The sequence below is a fragment of the Maniola hyperantus genome, chromosome 23, assembly GCF_902806685.2.
Source record: "Maniola hyperantus chromosome 23, iAphHyp1.2, whole genome shotgun sequence".
Classification (NCBI taxonomy): domain Eukaryota; kingdom Metazoa; phylum Arthropoda; class Insecta; order Lepidoptera; family Nymphalidae; genus Maniola; species Maniola hyperantus.
The window spans coordinates 9,792,827-9,816,908 of NC_048558.1; the positions used below are offsets into that span (position 1 = coordinate 9,792,827).

The window sequence follows — 24,082 nt, forward strand, 5'->3', positions numbered from 1 at the left end:
AGTGTCACAGGGTAGGCATTATCCCGTGTGGAGTTGGTCCCGTGTGGAGTTGGCTGCTCTCCCATCGGGCGCGTCCCCGGCTGGCGGATAGGGGATTTCCCTCACCAGATTTATCTGGCGGGTACTGGGGAAATAAAATACTCAGCGCGGACCAAAAGCAAGCACAACAAATCCAGGCAGCGTCTGTACTCGGAGCGAGCGGCTGTCTGGTCAGCGTCTGTCCCACATTGGGCGGCTGTTTTCCGGAAGATGTGTAGGAGGAAGAAGGAAGTACGGGAGAAACTAGAAAATGAAAGCACAACAAAAAGAGATACTACCCCAGGCGGGTTCCGGCGCTGATGGTGCCGGGGAATCCCGCCCCCTGACAGTCTCGGCTGACAGGGGCTGCCCCTCGTATTCTGGGGGGGGCAACGTTTTGCTGAATTTGGATACACCATTTGCTAGGTCTGGCTTGCTACAACGCACGCCACCTAAAACGACACAGGCAAGAACACGGACTGAAACGGAGCAAACTGAGACAGAAGACGGATTATCTACGGGAGATGAAGGTGCACAATGCAGGGGATCATCTTATGCAAGCCCTTTCACCTTTTTCTCGCCGATGGCAGGCACGCCAAAGAATAGAGGAGATTGGAAACGGAAGAAGTCTCCGACAAGTAATAAAGAGACGGAAACATTGGAAGAAAAGGAAGACAGACTACTAAATAGCCTGTATGGCAACATCGTTACGATAAATTCGCTCGTGGACAGGCAAGGGCCATATAAAAATACGGCAAACGAGGTCAAAATAAGACTGCGCGAACTGCAAAAACTGTCTGGACGGATTAAGGATGTCCGAAGGATGAGATCTGAAGCGAAAAATGAAGAATCGGAGAGAACCCCAAAAAGGGCTAAAAGAGCCGTGGTTTTAGAAGAAAAGGGAACAAACACATCAACCGGAGCTGAAAATGAAGGTTTGGAATGGGACGATGACTTTTTTACGGAAACAGATTGGAAGGAAGTGAAAGCGAAAAGCAAGCGGCGACGCCGCAAGGAGAAGAAGGATAAAGAAATCGAAGGAAGCTCTGAAATGGCAAAACCACCGAAGGAGAAAGAGAAAAAGAAGAAGAAAGAGATAACAGAAAAGATGACGAGGAATTTGGAAAAACCACAGATACCGATACGGAGAGATAAAAGTAACACGGGTAGAAAGCCTCCGGTGGCCAAGCCCGAAGCTCTGCTAGTGGAGGTGAAAGACCGTGACTATGCCAGCGTGCTAAAGGAGGTTAAATCGGGATTAGCAAGCGCACAAGTCGTATTCTCCAAGGTGAGGAAAACGAGAAAAGGCGACATACTTCTTGAGCTAGAGAAGGGGCAAGAGGAAGGAGTTTCACAAATAAAAGAGAAAGTGCGGGGAAATTGCCCAAGTTTAACTTTGAGAGCACTCAAAGAGTCAGCGGAAGTTATAATAAGGGGACTAGACCTTACAGTAGAAAAAGAGGAAGTAGAAGAAGTTCTGAAACAAAAAGTAAAGGACTTTCGAATTAAGAGTTTCTGGGAAAATAGCTATGGTAACAAGACAGCGGTTGTAGAGCTACCGAAGAATGAAGCCCAAAAACTGGTTGACGAAAAGAAAATAAAAATAGGATGGATGAGAGTGCCAGTTGGCCTCATGGTGAAAAAGAAGAGATGTTACAGGTGTCTCGAGTACGGGCATATCTCAACTGGATGTCCAGGCCAGGATCGGAGCAAGAAATGCTATAACTGTGGCGATGAGGGACACAAGGCCAGAGACTGTGTGAAGGAGGCCTCATGTGCTATTTGCAAGGATAAAGGCCAGGACAGCACAAAACATAGAATGGGCTCCAAGACCTGCCCGTCCTGGAATGTAAAGGCACCCGGCAGAAGAATCGTAGATTCAAAAAACGCGGTATAGGAGCAGGAAATGGAGCGGTAGGATCGCATATCAAGGTCTTACAAATAAACCTAGATAGAATGCGAGCCGCCCACGACCTGCTCGAAGTAACGGCAAAACATTATGAAATAGATATAGCTATTGTAGCGGAACCAAACAGGAAGATAGTTCAAGCCCGAGAATGGGTAACGGACCGGAGAGGCGATGCAACTATAGTTATGTACAATAAGCGGACCCAAATAAAGGAAGTTGCTCGGGGAGATGGTTTCATTGCGGTAAAACTCTCAGGGCTCACTTTATATAGTTGCTACTTCTCACCAAACTACAGCTTTGAAGAGTTTGAGCACGATGTAAACGAGCTTTTCGAAAGTATCATGTCACAACGTGGTGACATCCTAGTAGCCGGAGACTTTAACGCGGCGTCAAAAGTCTGGTCAAGTAAGGCAGAAAATGCTAGAGGTCGGCGTATCATGGAAATGCTTGCTAGTGCGGATTTGGTAACGGTAAACGTGGGGGTTGCCCCGACATTCCAAAGAGGCGCAAAGAATTCCACGCCAGACATAACATTTGCAAGTTCAGGTCTGGCGCAGAGAATTACTGAATGGCAGGTCCTGGACGAGGATAGCCTTAGTGGTCACCGGTACATAAAATTCCACATTTCCCAAGATGCATGGAAACCGCCAATGCAGCAGCAGGCAGGATGGAGACTGGATAAGTTAGACCAGAAGATACTGGAGAGCGTCCTTAAGGGAAAAGAAAATGAGATCAGCACACCTGAGGAGCTAGTGTTGGAGACCACGAAGGCTTGCGACAGAGCAATGCCAAAAAAGGGGCTGCCTAGGAAGGCGCCTGTTTACTGGTGGAATGCGACGGTAAAGCAAAAGAGGGATGAATGCACTAGAAGCCGTAGAATATACACTCGGGAAAGACGGAAAAAGGGTAAGGAATGTTCGATGGAGAATTGCACTGGCGCAGAAAGTGTTCAACGGGTGAAAGAAGAGTATAAGACGGCGAAAACGGCACTCCAACTTGCCATTACAAAGTCAAAGGCAGAGAAGTGGAAAGTGCTTTGCGACGAAGTAGACCAGGATACGTGGGGACTGGGATACAGAATCGTCACAAAAAAACTGCGACAAAACCCACCTTGTTTGGATATGGACCTCATAAAATCTGTGGTCAGAGTCTTATTCCCGTCTCATAGAAACTTCGGCCGGATTATGGCAAATGCCTCCGAAATGGTGGAAATAACGGATGAAGAGATAAGGAAGGCAGCTGAAGGGCTTAAGCCAAAAAAGGCCCCAGGTCCCGATCTTTTGTGTCCGGAGATAGTTAAATTAGCAGTGCAGACTATACCCGAGAAAATCAAACAGGTAATGCAAATGTCCTTTGCCTCAGGAACATTTCCGGCAGCCTGGAAGATAGCGAGTCTGGTCTTACTTAAGAAAGCCCAAAAACCAGCAGATGACCCAACAGGATACAGGCCAGTCTGCCTGCTTGCCTGTTATGGCAAGCTGATGGAGAGACTCCTACTCAACAGGATCGAACAACTACTGCCAGACCACGGCAGCCTCTCCGATCATCAATATGGCTTTAGACAGGGTCGGTCGACGCTGATGGCTGTAAGGAGAGTTACGGAAACCGCCATGAAAGCAAGGCAAGGCACAAAGAAAACCAGAAAGCTATGTGCCCTGATCTGCCTTGACGTGAGAAACGCTTTCAACTCAGCTTCGTGGAGGGAGATTCTTTTAGAAATACGGAAGAGAGGTTTCCCAGGTTACATTCAAAACCTGCTTAGTAGCTACCTGGAGAACCGATTTATAGTAGTGAAAGATAGTAAGGGTTTGGAGGAGAGGATTCAAGTAAGTAGTGGAGTTCCACAAGGATCCATACTTGGCCCAACTCTGTGGAATATTCTATATGATGGCGTTTTTAAGCTAAAGCAGGAAGAAGGTACAGAACTGGTAGGGTTTGCCGATGATTTGGCTCTTGTAGTCGTAGCCAAAACTGAAGCTACCCTCATGACACGGGCAAACACAGCACTTGACCGAATAAACACCTGGATGCAAGAAAGGCAGCTCGCCCTAGCGCCAGAAAAAACGGAAGCAATAGTGCTCAGTGGAAGGCGAAGGCTAGATCCTATTAATTTTTGGATTCAAGGTGCTAGAGTGACACCAAAAGAGCACGTTAAATATTTGGGAATATGGCTTGACAAGAGTCTTAAATACAAAAAACATATAGAAGAGGTAGCCAATAAAGCCCAGAAGCTGACAGAGGCACTATACAGACTTATGCCTACAAAAGGAGGGCCTAGAGCGAGCAAGAGGAGGGTGTTGGCATCAGTGGCCCACTCCATTATTCTTTACGGGGCACCAATATTCAGTGAAGCTATGAAGGTGGAACTGTATAGAAAGAAATTAGAAGGAGTCCAAAGGCGACTTGCTATAGGTATTTGTGGAGCATATCGAACAGTTTCCACTGAAGCCGTGCTAGTGATAGCCGGGCTTGTGCCTATTGCAAAACTGGTAAAAGAACGTGCTAAGCTGTTCGATAGCAAGGAGAAAACACTTTTAGAAGTGCGAGAAGATACCTTGAAGGAGTGGGTAAAGGAATGGTCGGGAGCAGGCAAAGGGACCTGGACCAGAGAACTCATTACCGACTTGAAAAAATGGCACACGAGGAAGCATGGGGAAGTAGACCGCTGGCTGACACAAGCACTCAGCGGCCACGGGGTGTTCAACACCTACTACTTCGCAATAGGGAAAGCGCCTACTGAAAATTGCTACTTTTGCGGAGAGGAAGACACCCCGAGACACGCGATTTTTGAGTGTCCCGCGTGCGCGGATCTTAGAGAAGCAGCACAGGGAGCAAGCGACAGTGTCAACGCCCAAAATCTGGTAGCCCGTATGGTGTCAAGCGAAAATGAGTGGCACAGATACGGTCAGATGCTGAGAGCCATAATGTTGAGAAGGGAAGATAGAGAAAAACAAGAAAAAAAGGAGAGAGAGCAACCAGAGGGTCAGCACGAAGTAATGTTACACGGTTCCGTGCTGATCTCGCAGAGGGGGAGGTCTTTTTAGTCCGTGCGAGTCGGACACACCCTGTCGATAGACAGAAGTCCATTAGGGATTTTTCCTCCTCCAGAGAAAAAAAAAAAAAAAAAAAAGCTCGGCGCCATACGCGCCGCCGCCGCCGCCGCTCGAGCCCGACGTGATATAGTGCAGAGTTGCAGTCGGAGAGCATACCTTATTGTAGTCGGAGAGCGAGGAGTTGCTATTGCTGCCGGGATGCATGTCGGTGCTGCCCATGGGGCTGTGGTCGTCGCGCGGCGGCTCGAAGTCCAGCGCCGCCATGCCGGGCGACACGGGGCCGGGCGACGAGATGGCGGCGCCGATCTCGCTGGACAGCTCGGCGCCGAACGCGCCGCCGCCGCCGCTCGAGCCCGACGTGATATAGTGCAGAGTTGCAGTCGGAGAGCATACCTTATTGTAGTCGGAGAGCGAGGAGTTGCTATTGCTGCCGGGATGCATGTCGGTGCTGCCCATGGGGCTGTGGTCGTCGCGCGGCGGCTCGAAGTCCAGCGCCGCCATGCCGGGCGACACGGGGCCGGGCGACGAGATGGCGGCGCCGATCTCGCTGGACAGCTCGGCGCCGAACGCGCCGCCGCCGCCGCTCGAGCCCGACGTGATATAGTGCAGAGTTGCAGTCGGAGAGCATACCTTATTGTAGTCGGAGAGCGAGGAGTTGCTATTGCTGCCGGGATGCATGTCGGTGCTGCCCATGGGGCTGTGGTCGTCGCGCGGCGGCTCGAAGTCCAGCGCCGCCATGCCGGGCGACACGGGGCCGGGCGACGAGATGGCGGCGCCGATCTCGCTGGACAGCTCGGCGCCGAACGCGCCGCCGCCGCCGCTCGAGCCCGACGTGATATAGTGCAGAGTTGCAGTCGGAGAGCATACCTTATTGTAGTCGGAGAGCGAGGAGTTGCTATTGCTGCCGGGATGCATGTCGGTGCTGCCCATGGGGCTGTGGTCGTCGCGCGGCGGCTCGAAGTCCAGCGCCGCCATGCCGGGCGACACGGGGCCGGGCGACGAGATGGCGGCGCCGATCTCGCTGGACAGCTCGGCGCCGAACGCGCCGCCGCCGCCGCTCGAGCCCGACGTGATATAGTGCAGAGTTGCAGTCGGAGAGCATACCTTATTGTAGTCGGAGAGCGAGGAGTTGCTATTGCTGCCGGGATGCATGTCGGTGCTGCCCATGGGGCTGTGGTCGTCGCGCGGCGGCTCGAAGTCCAGCGCCGCCATGCCGGGCGACACGGGGCCGGGCGACGAGATGGCGGCGCCGATCTCGCTGGACAGCTCGGCGCCGAACGCGCCGCCGCCGCCGCTCGAGCCCGACGTGCCGCTCTGCGGATATAGTGACACGTGTTCATGTAGTGGTACTGCTACACCCTGTTCAGGGAGACGACCTAGTGTAGGGACCTTGCGACTGTCTCTCGTGCGCAGCGGCGCGTGCGTCATGACTGTTGGTGCTCCTTCCTTTGTGCTTAGATTTTGATTTTATGTTGACCTGGCTTGTTCATTGCCCTGTATTCTTTTTGTTTCGACGTGTTTTTTGGACTGATTATTGTCGGTCAAGGTCATACACACTGAATAATAATAATAATAATACGTATATAACGTATATAATCATCATCATAGTGCGTCTTTTTCATGTGTTGCAATTGTGCAAGAGAGAGCGCCATAAATCAAATCAAAAATCAAAATCAAATATTTTTTATTCAAAGTAAGTACATACGGAGTACACTTTTTGAATGTCATTACAAAAGTAAAATCACAAAAATAAAATAAAATAGTATAAATCCGTTTACAATAATAAAATAAAAATAGAATAAATCAGGTTACAAATTTAAGGTACCTACTTAAGTAATTATTGTAAAAAGTAGTAATTAAATTATCAAATAGTAAGTCATTATTTCAGTTACAATTCAACGTCAAAATTAACAAAAAATAACAATAAATAATAAAACACTTAATGTTAATATGTAACATTACTTCAATGTATTAGAGCCTAAAGGAGTTGTCCAAGCATCCTTATCCGATATATAATCGTCTAACTTGTAGTAGCCTTTCTTACACAGGCTTTTTTTGATGAAACGTTTAAACCTCCCTTCTGGTAAACTTTGAACTTCTGACGGAATTTTATTATAATAGCGGACAGCACTGCCCAAAAATGACTCGCTAACCTTCGTTAGTCTGAACCTCTGGGTTTCCAATTTATTTTTATTCCGTGTGTTAAAATTATGTCTTTCATAATTGGTTTTAATATGTTCTCTATTCTTGCGAACATACATTATATTTTCATATATATATTGACTCGTTACTGTCATAATATTACTTTCTTTAAATACTTCTCTCAGCGATTCACGTGGACCTAAGTTGTATATGGCACGAACTGCACGTTTTTGTAACAAAAATATAGTTTTAATATCGGCAGCTCGGCCCCATAGCAAAATACCGTATGTCATCAGACTATGGAAGTAACTAAAATAAACAATTTTAGCAGTAGACACATCCGTCAGCTGTCTAATTTTTCGTATAGCATAAGCGGCCGAGCTCAATTTTTTAGAAAGCTTACGGATATGACTTCCCCATTGAAGCTTACTGTCGATACCTATCCCAAGAAATACTATTTCTTTCACTAATGCTAATTTGTCATTGTCTAAGAGAATTTCAGTGTCTACCTGCCGTACATTAGGAAGGGTGAATTTAATACATTTAGTTTTTTTGGAGTTTAACAGCAGATTGTTTGCTGTAAACCAGTTCAAAACCCGGGATAGAGCAATGTTTACTTCTTCTACGTTACTAAGCTGTCTTTTAATTTTAAAAATAAGCGACGTATCATCAGCAAACATCACTATATCTGAGATCTTCTGAACCATATGAGGCAAATCATTTACGTATACTAAGAATAAAAACGGACCTAAAATGGAACCCTGTGGTACTCCCATTTTAACCAAAGATCCCTCTGATTTAATCCCACCTATGTCTACCTTCTGCAATCTATTGAAAAGATATGACTGTATTAGGTCTCGTGCTTGATTTTTGATCCCGTAAAACTGGAGTTTACGCAGTAGAATCTGATGATCAACACAATCAAATGCTTTGGAAAGATCACAAAAGACGCCAATTGCATCTTGTGATCTCTCCCATGCCTCGAATATATGTTTGATTAAAGCAATTCCGGCATCAATAGTTGATTTGCCTTTTGTGAATCCAAATTGTTTGCCGTGTAGAATATTATTTGTGTTAAAATATGCAAGCATCTGATTCAGCATAATCTTTTCAAACACCTTACTCAGCACCGGTAAGACAGACACTGGTCTAAAGCACGACGGATCTTCACAATCACCGGACTTAAATAGCGGCACCAAACGACTAATCTTCATCCAATCTGGGAATATACCTTCGTCAACGCATTTATTAAATAATATTGTTAGATGTGGTGCCAAAACATGTATTACAGAACTAAAAACGTGCACTGACATGCCTGATATGTCTTGCGTTTTTTTTATATTTAATGATTTAAATGTTTTAACTAAAGTAGTAACATCTATGTGCTCAAATTCAAAATTATCCTGACATGGAATAACATTAGAATTTAGCAGCTCACAAGCCATTTCAGGGGAGGCTTGTAGATGAGCTGTCGTTTCCAGGGGTATAGTAGTAAAATATTTCTCAAATATTATAGCTATTTCGTCCTTATTTTGAATTAAATTGTCATCTATTTTCAAGACGAGCTCCTTTTTCATTCCTTTGGTCTTACCAGTTTCAGTGTTTACAATATCCCAAACTATTTTGGACTTATTTGATGATTTCTTTATTTTTTCGCGAATCATGTCGAGCGAATATGTCAGCTGGACTCAGTGAACAAGGTATAGGCAGGTTGTGTCTGCGTATTGGTATAGTGACTCGCGTCGCCACTCGTGTTGTCAAACAGGTCATACACTCAAAGTTTGTAAATTAGTACATATGTGGCAATATTACCCAAATTTTTGATTGATCATCATGATCAACCCATCGCCGGCTCACTACAGCACGGGTCTCCTCTCAGAGTGAGAAGGGTTTGGCCATAGTCTACCACGCTGGTCATGTGCGGATTGGAAGATCTCACACACCTTTGAGAACATTATGGAGAACCCTCAGGCATGCAGGTTTCCTCACGATGTTTTTCTTCACCGTTAAAGCAAGTGATATTTAACTATTTAAAACGCACATAACCACTAGGCTATCACAGCTTTTTTGATTATTTTACTGAAAATCAATTTTTGAGGACTTTAATAAAACTTATATTTGCGTCAGTCATGTTTGAGGGCTTAGTAATTCAAACATTAATTTTTGAAGTAAAACTCCTTTAGGCGCGTTGGGCGATATTGGAATAGGTTAAAACTTCAAGGTCACCATTTCATAGTTTTCAATTTTCACATCTGCCTGCAGTCACCATAAGTGTCAATTGGTTGTTTAACGTGTAAGCGACTATAGCGAGTCCCGCTCAAGAGTCTAGTCTAGCGCTATCTTATACCTACGTCGTTGATGTTGACATCTGCACAAAATTTCAATTGTCTAGGTTCAAAGGTTTGGGGAATGGGTGTTGGTGGTTTTCATTATATGAGAAGAGAACAGGTCGAGTAGCGACTGGAAGTATATAATGTAGGAGACTCACCGTATCGCAGACCTGCGTGAAGTGGTGCGAGTCGGTGTAGGCGGCGGGGGTGAGCGGCGCGGGCGCGGGCGACGAGTGGTGGCTGTAGGGCGTGTGCGCGGGCGACGGCGTGTACGAGTGCAGCGCGCCGGCGCCCGCGGGCGACGCGGCCGGGAACGGCGTGCTGCCGCCGCCCACGCTGCCCGCCGGCGCGGGCGAGCGCGCGAACCCGCTGTTCGAACCCTGCACCCACATACGGCGATTACATAACATGATCCTACAGTTACGCGCATTACTCGGCAACATTGTAGCAAGCGTTCAGATCTGAAGCTGTCAGCTGCTGGCGGTCACCTGCGAGTCTCTCGCGAAGGACAGGCCCTCGTGCGAGAAGCGCGGCTGCGGCTGCGCGGCCGGGCTGGGCTGCTGGCGGTAGGCGGTCGGGCTGCTGGCGTACAGCGGCGAGCGCGCCGCGAAGCCGCGCCCCACGCCGCCGCCCGGCCCCACGCCGCCCACGCCGCCCACGCCCGGCGAGCCGTAGCCCGGCCGCGGCGGCGACGGCGCGGAGAACGGCGCCGGGCTCGACGGAAACTGCAACGGGGAAGTATCGCTGGATATTATAGGTACAGAAGGCTCACTCCGCAAACACGATGAAATAGCGGCTCTTGTTACTACGCAGTAAAGTACAAAACAGCTCGCATAGCGCTGCGCCCTAAACTTTAACGACCTCTTTCTTCCTATCACGTAAATTCTTTTTCTCTCTTATAAGATCGAAGAAGACTGGAAGCCACCGTCTGGGGTCAGTGAGCAAGGGAGCCCGGCTTGGTCAGCTGCGGTTGTTACCTGCGGCTGCGGCGTGCTGGACAGGCGCTGCGGGCCCGGCGAGTAGGGCTGCGAGCGCGGCGACGCGTAGTGGCGCGGCGAGGCCGCGTAGCCGCCCGGCGACGCGTAGCCGCGCGCCAGCCCCAGTGAGCAAGGGAGCCCGGCCTGGTCAGCTGCGGTTGTTACCTGCGGCTGCGGCGTGCTGGACAGGCGCTGCGGGCCCGGCGAGTAGGGCTGCGAGCGCGGCGACGCGTAGTGGCGCGGCGAGGCCGCGTAGCCGCCCGGCGACGCGTAGCCGCGCGCCAGCCCCAGTGAGCAAGGGAGCCCGGCCTGGTCAGCTGCGGTTGTTACCTGCGGCTGCGGCGTGCTGGACAGGCGCTGCGGGCCCGGCGAGTAGGGCTGCGAGCGCGGCGACGCGTAGTGGCGCGGCGAGGCCGCGTAGCCGCCCGGCGACGCGTAGCCGCGCGAGAGCCCCAGCGCGCCGCCCACCTCCAGCGGCGCGTCTAGCCCGCCGCCTGCACAGTGCACAGGCGACACGTCACTTATTTATTTTTATTTTATTTACATTTACACTTAATGAAAAGTGAATATAATTTTTTTCAGTAAACATGCTTTTGACCGGACTATGATCCCTGCCTGCCATTTTGATTTAAGACCAGACTAAAATCAAAATGGCAGCCATTTTGTCCAATTAGCGGCAGTAGACAGTGACTCACCGTTGTTGGGCTGGTAGTAGGGCTCCGCGTCGGCCAGGTGCTGCGGCTGCTGGTGCGGGTGCTGCACGCCATACATGACGCCGCCGCCCAGCGGCGACGCCATCTGCGGGAACTCGCCGTGCAGGAACTGCTCGTGCGGCAGCGCCAGCGACGACAGCGCCGGCTGCAGCATCGCGTTCGACTGCTGCAACCACGCACGCCGTCACAATCTCCCCATACAACGTCATCTTATCATAATGCAATTCAATTCAATTCAATTCAATTCAAATTTCTTTATTGTTTACCCATATTCGCAATAAAGAAATTTGAATTGAATTAAATTAAATGCGCAATATCACCTGTAATTCTCATTATACCCTGCCTATAGTGATGTAAGGAACTATTTTGAAAATGGGTATTTCGACTCCGAAATAGGTCACTTCTTTACCAGTGGCGTTGAGATCTTTCAAAATGTGTGAATGTGTGAGATCGAGATGGCGGTCATTTCCGAGAGCTTCGGGGTGCCGATGCCGGTAGTCGTTACATTGCAGCGGTCCATGCCAGCCATGTTATGTCCTATTTAGGGTTTGTTGGGTATAATCATTTTAATAAGCGCCCGAAACGCAGCGAACTGATCGCGCGCCTCGCAAGCCTGTTATGACTAGTACTTGTGTATTTCAACTTCTGAGACGAGAACTGTGTATTGTAACTCGAGCTCACCTGCTGCTGCTGTTGCTGTTGTTGCTGCTGCTGCTGCTGCTGTTGCTGCTGCTGCTGTTGCAGCAGGAACTGTTGCTCTTCAGGCCTTATCTTCTTAGGTCTCCCCCTCTTTTTCTTGGGGGGATTTTCCCCATTGGGGTCCAGGGTGGGGGGCGGGCGCGGCGCGCGAGGCGCGCGGGGCGTGGGGGGCGCCACCTCCCCGTTCTCCAGCTTCACCTTCTTGGGGCGGCCGCGCTTCTTCTTGAGCGGGACCTCCGTGCCGTCCTCGAGGATGATGGTGTCCCCCGGCTCGGGCTCCATCGTCAGCCTGAAAGTAGACTCCCTTTGGTACAGTATTTTTAATCTGCCGTTCACGAGTCATAAGTTACAGAACAACTAAATCACATTTCGTCGCTTTTACATTGGTAGAAACTAGAAAGATATTAAAATCGAGTGATTTTTCTACATTTTCTTCTTTTTATTCCAAGATTTTGGTAGTTTTTAGTGGAAAGGAAATACGGAATGATATCTGACTGCTTTAAATGCCGAGTGTGTAAAATCCGTCAGATGCCGTTCTTGGTGCATGTTACAAGACTACAGAATTTCAGGTGTTTGTTGTAACAGATATTAGTGGTAGTTCAGTAAGGGGCAGTAGCCAGCAGGAGCGACAGGGGAAGTGAGAAGCTTGGAGGGGGAAGGACAGGGGCTTACCCACAAATCTTAAGTGCATAGAACGTCTGTAGAACTAGAGGGTTTTTATGTGTTCCTGTTTAGGCATGCCCTTGACTGCAAATTCATACAATAGTGGAGTAGGTAGGTCGGTGGCCGAAAGGACTTCCGGGACGCCTAGCGACAAGATAACGAGCCCGTACATTTTTGCCAAATTAATATAATTGTAATTGAAAATGTAAATTTAGTAATTGATGCGATTTTATATTTTTGCTTGAGAGTTACCGACAGTGTTCGAGAAAAGTACCTTTTACTGGCTCAAGCTGCTTGACGGGTGTATCGAGCTGCTTGACGGGTGTATCGAGCTGCTCGAGCAAGCAAACGTACGTGCTTGCCATCAAGTCTCGGTAAGGTTAAGGTGGGACGCGCCTGAAGGTTTGGAAGGAAACGAGTGCGGTACCTCCGGATCTCCATCTCCTCGTGCGGCCTGCGGCCCGTGGTGTCGGGGAAGACCAGCTCCGCCTCGTCCACGTGGGGCAGCAGGCCGTTGAGGTAGTCGCGGAACTTCTTGAGCGCCGCGTAGAACGGCACCTTGTCGGCGGCGCGCGGCAGCTGCGCGCAGCGCGCCGACGACGACGGCATCACCCACATGTACTGCAACACGGGACCCAGGGGTTGGTCGACAGTTCAATCATTCACGATCACGACAGTTGTCTTCAACAACAACGTAAATCACTACAAAGAATATCAAATCGAAAAACTAATGCACAAGTTTTTACGAAAAAATTTGTAGATTGTTTTGGGTAATATCGGGTGGTTTTATTTGTAAACGGCGAGTAAACGAGCTGGTCGGTGGTCACATGATGCTAATTGTTGATATCGCCGACCGTAGCCATCAGCCATCACCATCAGCCATCAGCAGACATGAGGCAGCCATTGCTAAGAACCCCATATCATATTGCAGATCAAGCGTCAGTTTCCAGTGCAATAGTGTTAGTAGTTTGTCGTCAGTATGCAAACCTCAGATGTCAGCCTGTTCGGGAGGTCTGGGGTTCGATTCTGGGCACGCACCTCTAATTTTTTGGAATTCTGCGTTTTAAGCAATTAAATATAACTTGTTTTAACGGTCGAGGAAAACATCTTGGGATGCCTGAGAGTTATCCATTATGTATGAAGTCTCCCAATCTGCACTTGGCCAGCGTGACAAGACTCTGGCCAAACCCTTTTCAATGTAAGAGAGCAGTGCTCAGTACTCACAGTGTTGGTGCCCGCGATGGTGTCCGGCTGCTTGCCGAAGCAGAAGTCCTTCTTGCCGGAGAACACCTCGTAGATGAGCTTGCCATTGAACACGGCCACCTTCGGGCGGAAGGTCTGCAGCTTCTCCAGCAGCACAGCCGAGCCCTCCTTGATCTCGCGCCGCGTCAGGTCGGCCGAGCCCTTGGTGGGCCGGGAGACCATGTTCGTGAAGCCGATCCCGAAGTTCAGCAGCTGTGGGGGGACAGATAACCTTACATTAACTTGATTTGACATTTCGACCATTAACGCCGCAGAAAGATTACCTGATGAGATATTATGTTCTCAGAAATTAAACACAAGAAAAATTGAAAGAGCCATAGGCTCCGATGGTACGGATATCATGCGAAGAAGCCATGACTATCCAGTGAAGAAAGTAATAAATATCCCCGCCATATCACAAGTGAGACGAAAAGCCACATGGAACAATGCATCATTTGTTGGTAGGGAAGCTGCAGGGACCAAGGATCGTTGCGGTACAATGACAGCTACAATGTCACGATCGCAATCACCTCCGATTGGTTGACGCTCGCTCACTATTGGCCACAATGCATTGTTGAAACAAAAATCGCACAATTCAGTCAATCACAACAATTGAGATTGTAATAATGATTGATGCAGGATTTCCGCAATCGACCAGTAGGGCGATTGTCTAAAACCTGTATCAATCATTATTACAATCTCAATTGTTCTGATTGGCTGAATTTGTGCGATTCTCGTTGCAACAATGCATTGTGGCCAATAGTGAGCGAGCATTAACCAATCAGAGATGATTGCGATCGTGACATTGTAGCTGTCAAACAACCGCAGTAGGGCCACAGCTAATTGCTAGTGTCAAAAACCACCTTGACTCGAAAATGCGTCCTAAAATACCGATTTCACGTAATCTCTGTCCACAACGGATCTATTCTCGTCAACGGAGGCAAAAACTACATTTTATCCGTCACGCTCGGATCTAAACAAACCGTCAGTCGATATGAATTGCTACAAGCACCTATCGGAAGTTGCCACCAGTTTTATCTATGACCTTGTGAATATAATAAATGAATGTAATGATTGAATCTACCAGACAAATCACTTCGCCACGAGTTTTCCGCAATGGCGGAAACCTCGTGGAACTAATTTATGCAAGACATATACTTAGTGACCATAGACCATTTAGGTACAAGTGGCGCCCCCAGAGTAAGTTTTTTCTAGTCGGCTATAAATGAAATATTGATATGTGAAGGAAGGAAAACCCTAGTTGTGTTCAGCTAAACAGTGATAGTAGTATATGTATGCTAGTGTCGAACACCGAGGTGAAGCCGCCCTAGTGTGTGTGCTTGTCAATACTTGTTCCGCGCTAGTCGCTAGACAAGTAGCCGGCAGGCAATATTGTACATCTTACGTCTCAACGACAGAGACAACGCTCTACCAAAGTATCTACGCTATTTATTTCTACAGGTAGATGAACATTATTTACTGCCGGCTACTGTATCTAGCTTGGAACAAATATTGATATATCAACATACAGCATTTTGAGAAATTCTGGGGTATGTGGAGTTTTATCTTTAATCAAGCTATACTGGGACAACGTCCGATTCTACGAAATAAGGCCTTAGTCTGACAAAGCGATGTTTGAAGTGAAACAACGTCCCAGTTGTTATTTTGTCAAAAATTTAGTTTTTTACCAATTGCAGCATTGCTAAGTGATTACGGATAGATTGAATATTGAAACCGCATTATACACTGGTATAGCAGGTTCTGCACATGCGCTGCAAGAGTGAACTGACCTTGTAGTCCTCGTCCGCGCTCATCTGCTCGCGCGTGAGGCTGGACAGGTAGAGGCATTTCCAGAAGTGGTTCCCCGGGCCGGCGTAGTGGTGCCCCTTGTACGCCGCGAACAGCCCCGGGTTGATGCCGATACACTGGTATAGCAGGTTCTGCACATGCGCTGCAAGAGTGAACTGACCTTGTAGTCCTCGTCCGCGCTCATCTGCTCGCGCGTGAGGCCGGACAGGTAGAGGCATTTCCAGAAGTGGTTCCCCGGGCCGGCGTAGTGGTGCCCCTTGTACGCCGCGAACAGCCCCGGGTTGATGCCGATACACTGGTATAGCAGGTTCTGCACATGCGCTGCAAGAGTGAACTGACCTTGTAGTCCTCGTCCGCGCTCATCTGCTCGCGCGTGAGGCCGGACAGGTAGAGGCATTTCCAGAAGTGGTTCCCCGGGCCGGCGTAGTGGTGCCCCTTGTACGCCGCGAACAGCCCCGGGTTGATGCCGATACACTGGTATAGCAGGTTCTGCACATGCGCTGCAAGAGTGAACTGACCTTGTAGTCCTCGTCCGCGCTCATCTGCTCGCGCGTGAGGCCGGACAGGTAGAGGCATTTCCAGAAGTGGTTCCCCGGGCCGGCGTAGTGGTGCCCCTTGTACGCCGCGAACAGCCCCGGGTTGATGCCGATACACTGGTATAGCAGGTTCTGCACATGCGCTGCAAGAGTGAACTGACCTTGTAGTCCTCGTCCGCGCTCATCTGCTCGCGCGTGAGGCCGGACAGGTAGAGGCATTTCCAGAAGTGGTTCCCCGGGCCGGCGTAGTGGTGCCCCTTGTACGCCGCGAACAGCCCCGGGTTGATGCCGATACACTGGTATAGCAGGTTCTGCACATGCGCTGCAAGAGTGAACTGACCTTGTAGTCCTCGTCCGCGCTCATCTGCTCGCGCGTGAGGCCGGACAGGTAGAGGCATTTCCAGAAGTGGTTCCCCGGGCCGGCGTAGTGGTGCCCCTTGTACGCCGCGAACAGCCCCGGGTTGATGCCGATACACTGGTATAGCAGGTTCTGCACATGCGCTGCAAGAGTGAACTGACCTTGTAGTCCTCGTCCGCGCTCATCTGCTCGCGCGTGAGGCCGGACAGGTAGAGGCATTTCCAGAAGTGGTTCCCCGGGCCGGCGTAGTGGTGCCCCTTGTACGCCGCGAACAGCCCCGGGTTGATGCCGATACACTGGTATAGCAGGTTCTGCACATGCGCTGCAAGAGTGAACTGACCTTGTAGTCCTCGTCCGCGCTCATCTGCTCGCGCGTGAGGCCGGACAGGTAGAGGCATTTCCAGAAGTGGTTCCCCGGGCCGGCGTAGTGGTGCCCCTTGTACGCCGCGAACAGCCCCGGGTTGATGCCGATACACTGGTATAGCAGGTTCTGCACATGCGCTGCAAGAGTGAACTGACCTTGTAGTCCTCGTCCGCGCTCATCTGCTCGCGCGTGAGGCCGGACAGGTAGAGGCATTTCCAGAAGTGGTTCCCCGGGCCGGCGTAGTGGTGCCCCTTGTACGCCGCGAACAGCCCCGGGTTGATGCCGATACACTGGTATAGCAGGTTCTGCACATGCGCTGCAAGAGTGAACTGACCTTGTAGTCCTCGTCCGCGCTCATCTGCTCGCGCGTGAGGCCGGACAGGTAGAGGCATTTCCAGAAGTGGTTCCCCGGGCCGGCGTAGTGGTGCCCCTTGTACGCCGCGAACAGCCCCGGGTTGATGCCGATACACTGGTATAGCAGGTTCTGCACATGCGCTGCAAGAGTGAACTGACCTTGTAGTCCTCGTCCGCGCTCATCTGCTCGCGCGTGAGGCCGGACAGGTAGAGGCATTTCCAGAAGTGGTTCCCCGGGCCGGCGTAGTGGTGCCCCTTGTACGCCGCGAACAGCCCCGGGTTGATGCCGATACACTGGTATAGCAGGTTCTGCACATGCGCTGCAAGAGTGAACTGACCTTGTAGTCCTCGTCCGCGCTCATCTGCTCGCGCGTGAGGCCGGACAGGTAGAGGCATTTCCAGAAGTGGTTCCCCGGGCCGGCGTAGTGGTGCCCCTTGTACGCCGCGAACAGCCCCGGGTTGATGCCGATACACTGGTATAGCAGGTTCTGCACATGCGCTGCAAGAGTGAACTGACCTTGTAGTCCTCGTCCGCGCTCATCTGCTCGCGCGTGAGGCCGGACAGGTAGAGGCATTTCCAGAAGTGGTTCCCCGGGCCGGCGTAGTGGTGCCCCTTGTACGCCGCGAACAGCCCCGGGTTGATGCCGATACACTGGTATAGCAGGTTCTGCACATGCGCTGCAAGAGTGAACTGACCTTGTAGTCCTCGTCCGCGCTCATCTGCTCGCGCGTGAGGCCGGACAGGTAGAGGCATTTCCAGAAGTGGTTCCCCGGGCCGGCGTAGTGGTGCCCCTTGTACGCCGCGAACAGCCCCGGGTTGATGCCGATACACTGGTATAGCAGGTTCTGCACATGCGCTGCAAGAGTGAACTGACCTTGTAGTCCTCGTCCGCGCTCATCTGCTCGCGCGTGAGGCCGGACAGGTAGAGGCATTTCCAGAAGTGGTTCCCCGGGCCGGCGTAGTGGTGCCCCTTGTACGCCGCGAACAGCCCCGGGTTGATGCCGATACACTGGTATAGCAGGTTCTGCACATGCGCTGCAAGAGTGAACTGACCTTGTAGTCCTCGTCCGCGCTCATCTGCTCGCGCGTGAGGCCGGACAGGTAGAGGCATTTCCAGAAGTGGTTCCCCGGGCCGGCGTAGTGGTGCCCCTTGTACGCCGCGAACAGCCCCGGGTTGATGCCGATACACTGGTATAGCAGGTTCTGCACATGCGCTGCAAGAGTGAACTGACCTTGTAGTCCTCGTCCGCGCTCATCTGCTCGCGCGTGAGGCCGGACAGGTAGAGGCATTTCCAGAAGTGGTTCCCCGGGCCGGCGTAGTGGTGCCCCTTGTACGCCGCGAACAGCCCCGGGTTGATGCCGATCTGCGAACATCGACCACCACGTTATCGACTAGCTGACCCTTCCATCCACCCACCCTTCCATCCTTCCATCCTTCCATCTCCGCTCGTTTACACTATGTGATAGAACATTGCTTTTTGAACATTCTGAGGAAACTCTTTGATTTTCCGGAATGAAATATAGGCTATGCTTTTGCTCCTCGGACACCAAGCAAGTACTTGAACATGTCCTGAGATTTTCGCTCGAGTCAAGCATTTTACCGTTTACAAAGTTTGCTTGATTCTTGAGTCAAGCATTTACGGCTTGATGCGATTTTATACTTTTGCTTGACGCGACGTTCGGACAGTGTTCGATGTATGAGAAAAGTGTCGTTTGCTTCGTCAACCCGCTTGACGGGCGCATCAAGCTGCTTGATTAAGCAAAACAAATCTACAGCATGCGGCAGAAAATAATGTACATCGCCATTAGAGTGAGAGTTTTTGTAGAGTGTTGTCTTTGTCACTCATACCTGTGACGTTTTGTCGGTCTCAATGGCATGAACAACGCTCTACAAAACCGCTATCTTCTTCTAAAGGTCGATATACATTGTTTTCTGGCGCGTACTGTACGTGCTTGGCAGCGTCGGAAGCCCTTTAGCGTGCACAGGTCGCAGCTCGAGTTTCAGGTTGATGCACAAATCACAACCTCTCAGGAATTCTCTCATGCGGTGAACCTTGAGGTGTCATGAGGGCATTGGGTCAATGGGTTCTTGGGTGCAAAGCTACGGCTAGTAGTCGTAAGGGCGTGATCGTACTCACAATGATGATGTCGAGGTTCTCGGCGAGATGGTCGGGCAGCGTGCGGCGCGACACCTCCTCCTCGCTCATGCCGTTGAAGCGGTCGTGCTTCTTGCGCTCCTTCACCGGCCGCGGCAGGCCGTCCATCACGCCCTCCACCTTGATCTCCATGCTGGAAACACATGCGACCCTTCTTATTGACTGGGAAACAGGATACGCTTGGAGTTTTCCCTACATAATCAATGAGGAAATGAGGGTGACAACGGGCACACAAAGTTCGAAAGACCCGTTGGGACTCGTTGGGATCCTTAGATGCTAGAACGGCGACCTCGCACCGGAATAAGCGCAGCGTTGAAGCGTTGGTACTTGGTGGACCGACGACATCTAACGAGTCGGCGGCAGCGGCGCAACACCAATAATCGGTTTGGTTCAACGTTCTACACCAAATACCACAGGTTTAATTTCGTCTACGAGCTAGAGAGCAGAGACCCGTGAGGCGTGACAGACAGACAGACGGCAGTGACACGTATACGGCTCCATTTTACCCCTTGGGTACGGAATTAAAAATATTTATATTTGAGTCTGCAAAAATTCACTTTTTTGTTGGAGTATGCTCGACTTAGTTTGGTAGACTCAGGCTGAGATCTATAGAGCGCACTTTGACTTTGCTCAGACTTAAGATTGAGTTAAAACGAGACAGATTTATGTGAGAGATATAGCTCTGTCTCGTTTTAACTCTGTCTTAAGTCTAAGCTAAGTCAGAGTGCGCTCTATAGATCTCACGATTAGACTCGCTTAAAAGTATTACAAAGGTAATAATTTTATTTCTACCCGCTTTGATTTGTATAAAGTCGCAGTTGATTTGTGGATAAGATACCTAGGTACTGTTTATTTGTTAAATTTCTCATGTAAGTGAATTTAATTCTTAGTGAGAATAAAGTTCTTTAACCGTGTTAGTTTGGTCTGCTTAGCGTGACCGCGTCACGCGGAGAGACCCATAAAGACTCTGAACGGATCAGACATACCTACTCCGACGAAAAACATGAGTTACTTATTTAAAGGACTAAGCTAATGCCTGCGACTTTCTCCGTGCGAATTTAGGTGTTTAAAAATCACGTGGAAACTTTCATTTACCGGGACTTAAGTAGCCTACATCACTCTCTATCTTGACTTGACTATATCACTGCAAAAAATCATGTCGATCCGTTGCGGCATGATTGAGGGACAAACCAATAAATAAACATAATTTCGCATTTATATTATGGGTAGTGATGTTAAGTTGTTGAAAAAGCATAATTAGCCATGTTATGAGCTTTTAGTGGCAGTTATCTCGTAACCACAGACAGCCAACTTTATAGTATCTATCTATATGTACTCGTCCACGTATGTTTGTTTGCACGTGAACACAAAACGTGTTCCTCGTTACCGATTTATTGCGCCATTATGTTCCGCTACCAGCTCAAGCTGCTCTGTGCTCACGCGGTCTAGCAACCGTACAGTCGGCTCACGCGGGGGACTTCCCCTTCAACTTGGCAGAGTCAACTACAGGGAGGGAGGGAGTGAGGAAGTGGGTCTCGATTTCAATCCAGAATCGACATCTGTCTATAGGCTAGAGGTGACGTGAAACCTACCTGAACCTACCTGACGTGAAACCTACGCCAATATTCAAGTCGTGAAATCGACTTGAATATTGGCGTAGAGATAGTTAAAAGAACGGACAGTAACAATAGGCTACTTTTTATCCCAGAAATCAAAGAGTTTCGACGGGATTTATACAAATCTAAATCCACGCGGAAGATGTCGCGGGCATCAGCTAGTAAAGTATATTTTAATTTTAATTTAATAGCGTTCATTATCATCTAAATATATAAAATGAAAAGGTGACTGACTGACTGACTGACTGATCTATCAACGCACAGCTCAAACAACTGGACGGATCGGGCTGAAATTTGGCGTGCAGATAGCTATTATGACGTAGGCATCCGCTAAGAAAGGATTTTTGAAAATTCCCTCCTAAGGGGGTGAAATAGGGGTTTGAAATTTGTGTAGTCCACGCGAATGAAATCGCGAGCATAAGCTAGTTATATATAATATGTCTCACCCGGCTATACTCACGTGTTTAGTCGACGTTAGCCCGACTAATTTCGAACCCATCCGGGGCCTTTTTCACAGGGACTCTTCGCGCACGCGTCGCGGTTAATAGCGTTCATTATCGTAATTTTTTTACTGTAGCTGCGTTTAGGTACTGCAGTTTGTAAGGTCTATTCTATATACAAGTTCTCACTATAGGATTGCTACACTGTGACAAAGATAATATAATATCTCATCACATATTAGTAATAGTACTTTATTCCGACTAATAATGCCTCAACTTTTGACGCTTATAATATGAACGATGAACATGTTAAGAACTACATATTGGTGTTTTTGACGCTTATAATATGAACGATGAACATGTTAAGAACTACATATTGGTGTTTTTGACGCTTATAATATGAACGATGAACATGTTAAGAACTACATATTGGTGTTTTTGACGCTTATAATATGAACGATGAACATGTTAAGAACTACATATTGGTGTTTTTGACGCTTATAATATGAACGATGAACATGTTAAGAACTACATATTGGTGTTTTTGACGCTTATAATATGAACGATGAACATGTTAAGAACTACATATTGGTGTTTTTGACGCTTATAATATGAACGATGAACATGTTAAGAAACAAAAAGTTTTTTCTTTGTTTTTTCAGATGTATTTAATTCAGTCCACACGGCGCGCGGCGTTTAGAACGATTTCACCGCGAATTATATTTGAAAAACAAAAGTAAACGCGTCGTTTGATTCTCTCTCTGTGTAAAGCGCAGCAAAGCGCGTGTTTCATCTATTTGTTTACCTTCTAAATGCTACCCGCTGAGGGACAATAATATAACTAAATAGTGTCTCAGGATTTCCGTCTAGATATTGCGCATTTTCCTCAAAAAGTTTTCCTTCAACTCAGAGCGTGCGAATCGTTCACAACGTTTACAAAACAACGTCGGCTACAATGAAAATTTAAATAAGTCAAATGAGCAACCCATCACTGGCCCACTAGTGGGCACGGGTCTCCTATCAGAATGAGAAGGGCTTAGCCCATAGTCCGCCACACTGGCCCAGTGCGAATTGGCAGACTTCATACACCTTTAAAAGCATCATGGAGGCTTCCGTGTCCGTGTGGTAAATAAAATCAAAATCAAAATATTTTTAATTCAATTAAACTTTTACAAGTAGGTACCTACCATGTACCTACTTTAGAATCATCAAATGCACCGACCACTAGTTCTATGCCATTTCTACCAAATAATTAAAGTTACTCGAAATCTGTTAAGACTTTGTCACATGATCGCCGTGGGTCATGGGTCATGGCCATCCAACCACCAGAGTCCAGAAGTCATCCAGCTATATGTAGATCAGCAGTTCTACTCGTGCGAATTCGGGGCGGCTCGTTAGTCTAAATACATAAAAGGAAAGCTAACTATAGTCGACGCATTTTAAACTGAGTCGTCGAGTTCTCTGTCTGTTTCGATCGCACTAACAAGTCGTAGGTAAGTGCGAGCGAAACAGACAGATACCTCGACGACTCAGTTTAAAATGCATCGGCTATAATTTGCCTGACTGACTGATCTACCAATGCACAGCTTAAACTGCGGGACGGATCGGACTATAGCAAATAGCTATTATGACGTAGACATCGACTAAGAAAGAATTTTTGAAAATTCAACCCCTAAGGGAGTAAAATAGGATTTTGAAATGTTTGTAATCTACGCGGACGAAGTCGCGAGCATAAGCTAGTTAAGTATAAAATATATGAGTCATAAGTGGGGCCAAGTCGAGATCACGGGGAGTACTACAGTCTACAAGTCTAGAGTGGGGCCAAGTCGAGATCACGGGGAGTACTACAGTCTACAAGTCTAGAGTGGGGCCAAGTCGAGATCACGGGGAGTACTACAGTCTACAAGTCAAGAGTAGGGCCAAGTCGAGATCACGGGGAGTACTACAGTCTACAAGTCAAGAGTAGGGCCAAGTTGAGATCACGGGGAGTACTACAGTCTACAAGTCAAGAGTAGGGCCAAGTCGAGATCACGGGGAGTACTACAGTCTACAAGTCAAGAGTAGGGCCAAGTCGAGATCACGGGGAGTACTACAGTCTACAAGTCAAGAGTAGGGCCAAGTCGAGATCACGGGGAGTACTACAGTCTACAAGTCTAGAGTGGGACCAAGTCGAGATCAAGTCATGTCAAAAACTGTAAGGGTGGTAAATTGGGCGGAATAGAAATATACCCGGATACGGAATAATCTACCACCTTACAAAGATTAGAGGAAAAAAAATATAATTTTACTTACTTGATCTATCTACCTAGTAAAGAATAGAAGCTAGCCGTCGACTCCCTTGTAATGTATATGAGGTGTTATAAATGAAATTTGCTAGGTGTTAGGCAAAATTGTTTTTAATGTGACTTTTACCGGGGTCGCTTAATACATAATGATGGCTAATAATGCTTAGTTATTCTAGCTTAATGCCAAGACTTAATTTAGATACATTAGAATGCCTTAGGTAGATAGTACATAAAATCTATGTTTTAAATTTAAGATGCCATTGGCATGGAATAGACAATGACACAGTAAAATTCATAAAATTGTTTCAAAATAAAAGCTCAGTAGTAAAGACAGGGTTCTTACTGTACACATACACTAAGAAGGTTCACTAAACTGTTCCAGGATACAAACATTTGCTTACTTGTAGGTGCGAAGAC

The 24,082-nt window shown here is 48.6% G+C and overlaps 1 protein-coding gene across 1 annotated transcript in view; it reads right to left on the reverse strand.

The window, feature by feature from the left end:
• Tdg (Thymine DNA glycosylase) overlaps positions 1–24,082 on the reverse strand; it is a 104,779-nt gene that overhangs the window by 10,853 nt on the left and 69,844 nt on the right. The window contains exons 4-13 of the mRNA XM_069506666.1: positions 19,307–19,457; positions 18,401–18,532; positions 13,729–13,959; positions 12,932–13,125; positions 11,824–12,145; positions 11,125–11,308; positions 10,760–10,923; positions 9,941–10,177; positions 9,611–9,832; positions 6,085–6,294 (exon numbers count right to left, since the gene is read on the reverse strand). Coding sequence (XP_069362767.1) covers positions 6,085–6,294; positions 9,611–9,832; positions 9,941–10,177; positions 10,760–10,923; positions 11,125–11,308; positions 11,824–12,145; positions 12,932–13,125; positions 13,729–13,959; positions 18,401–18,532; positions 19,307–19,457 — 2,047 coding nt within the window. The remainder of the gene's footprint in view (positions 1–6,084; positions 6,295–9,610; positions 9,833–9,940; positions 10,178–10,759; positions 10,924–11,124; positions 11,309–11,823; positions 12,146–12,931; positions 13,126–13,728; positions 13,960–18,400; positions 18,533–19,306; positions 19,458–24,082) is intronic.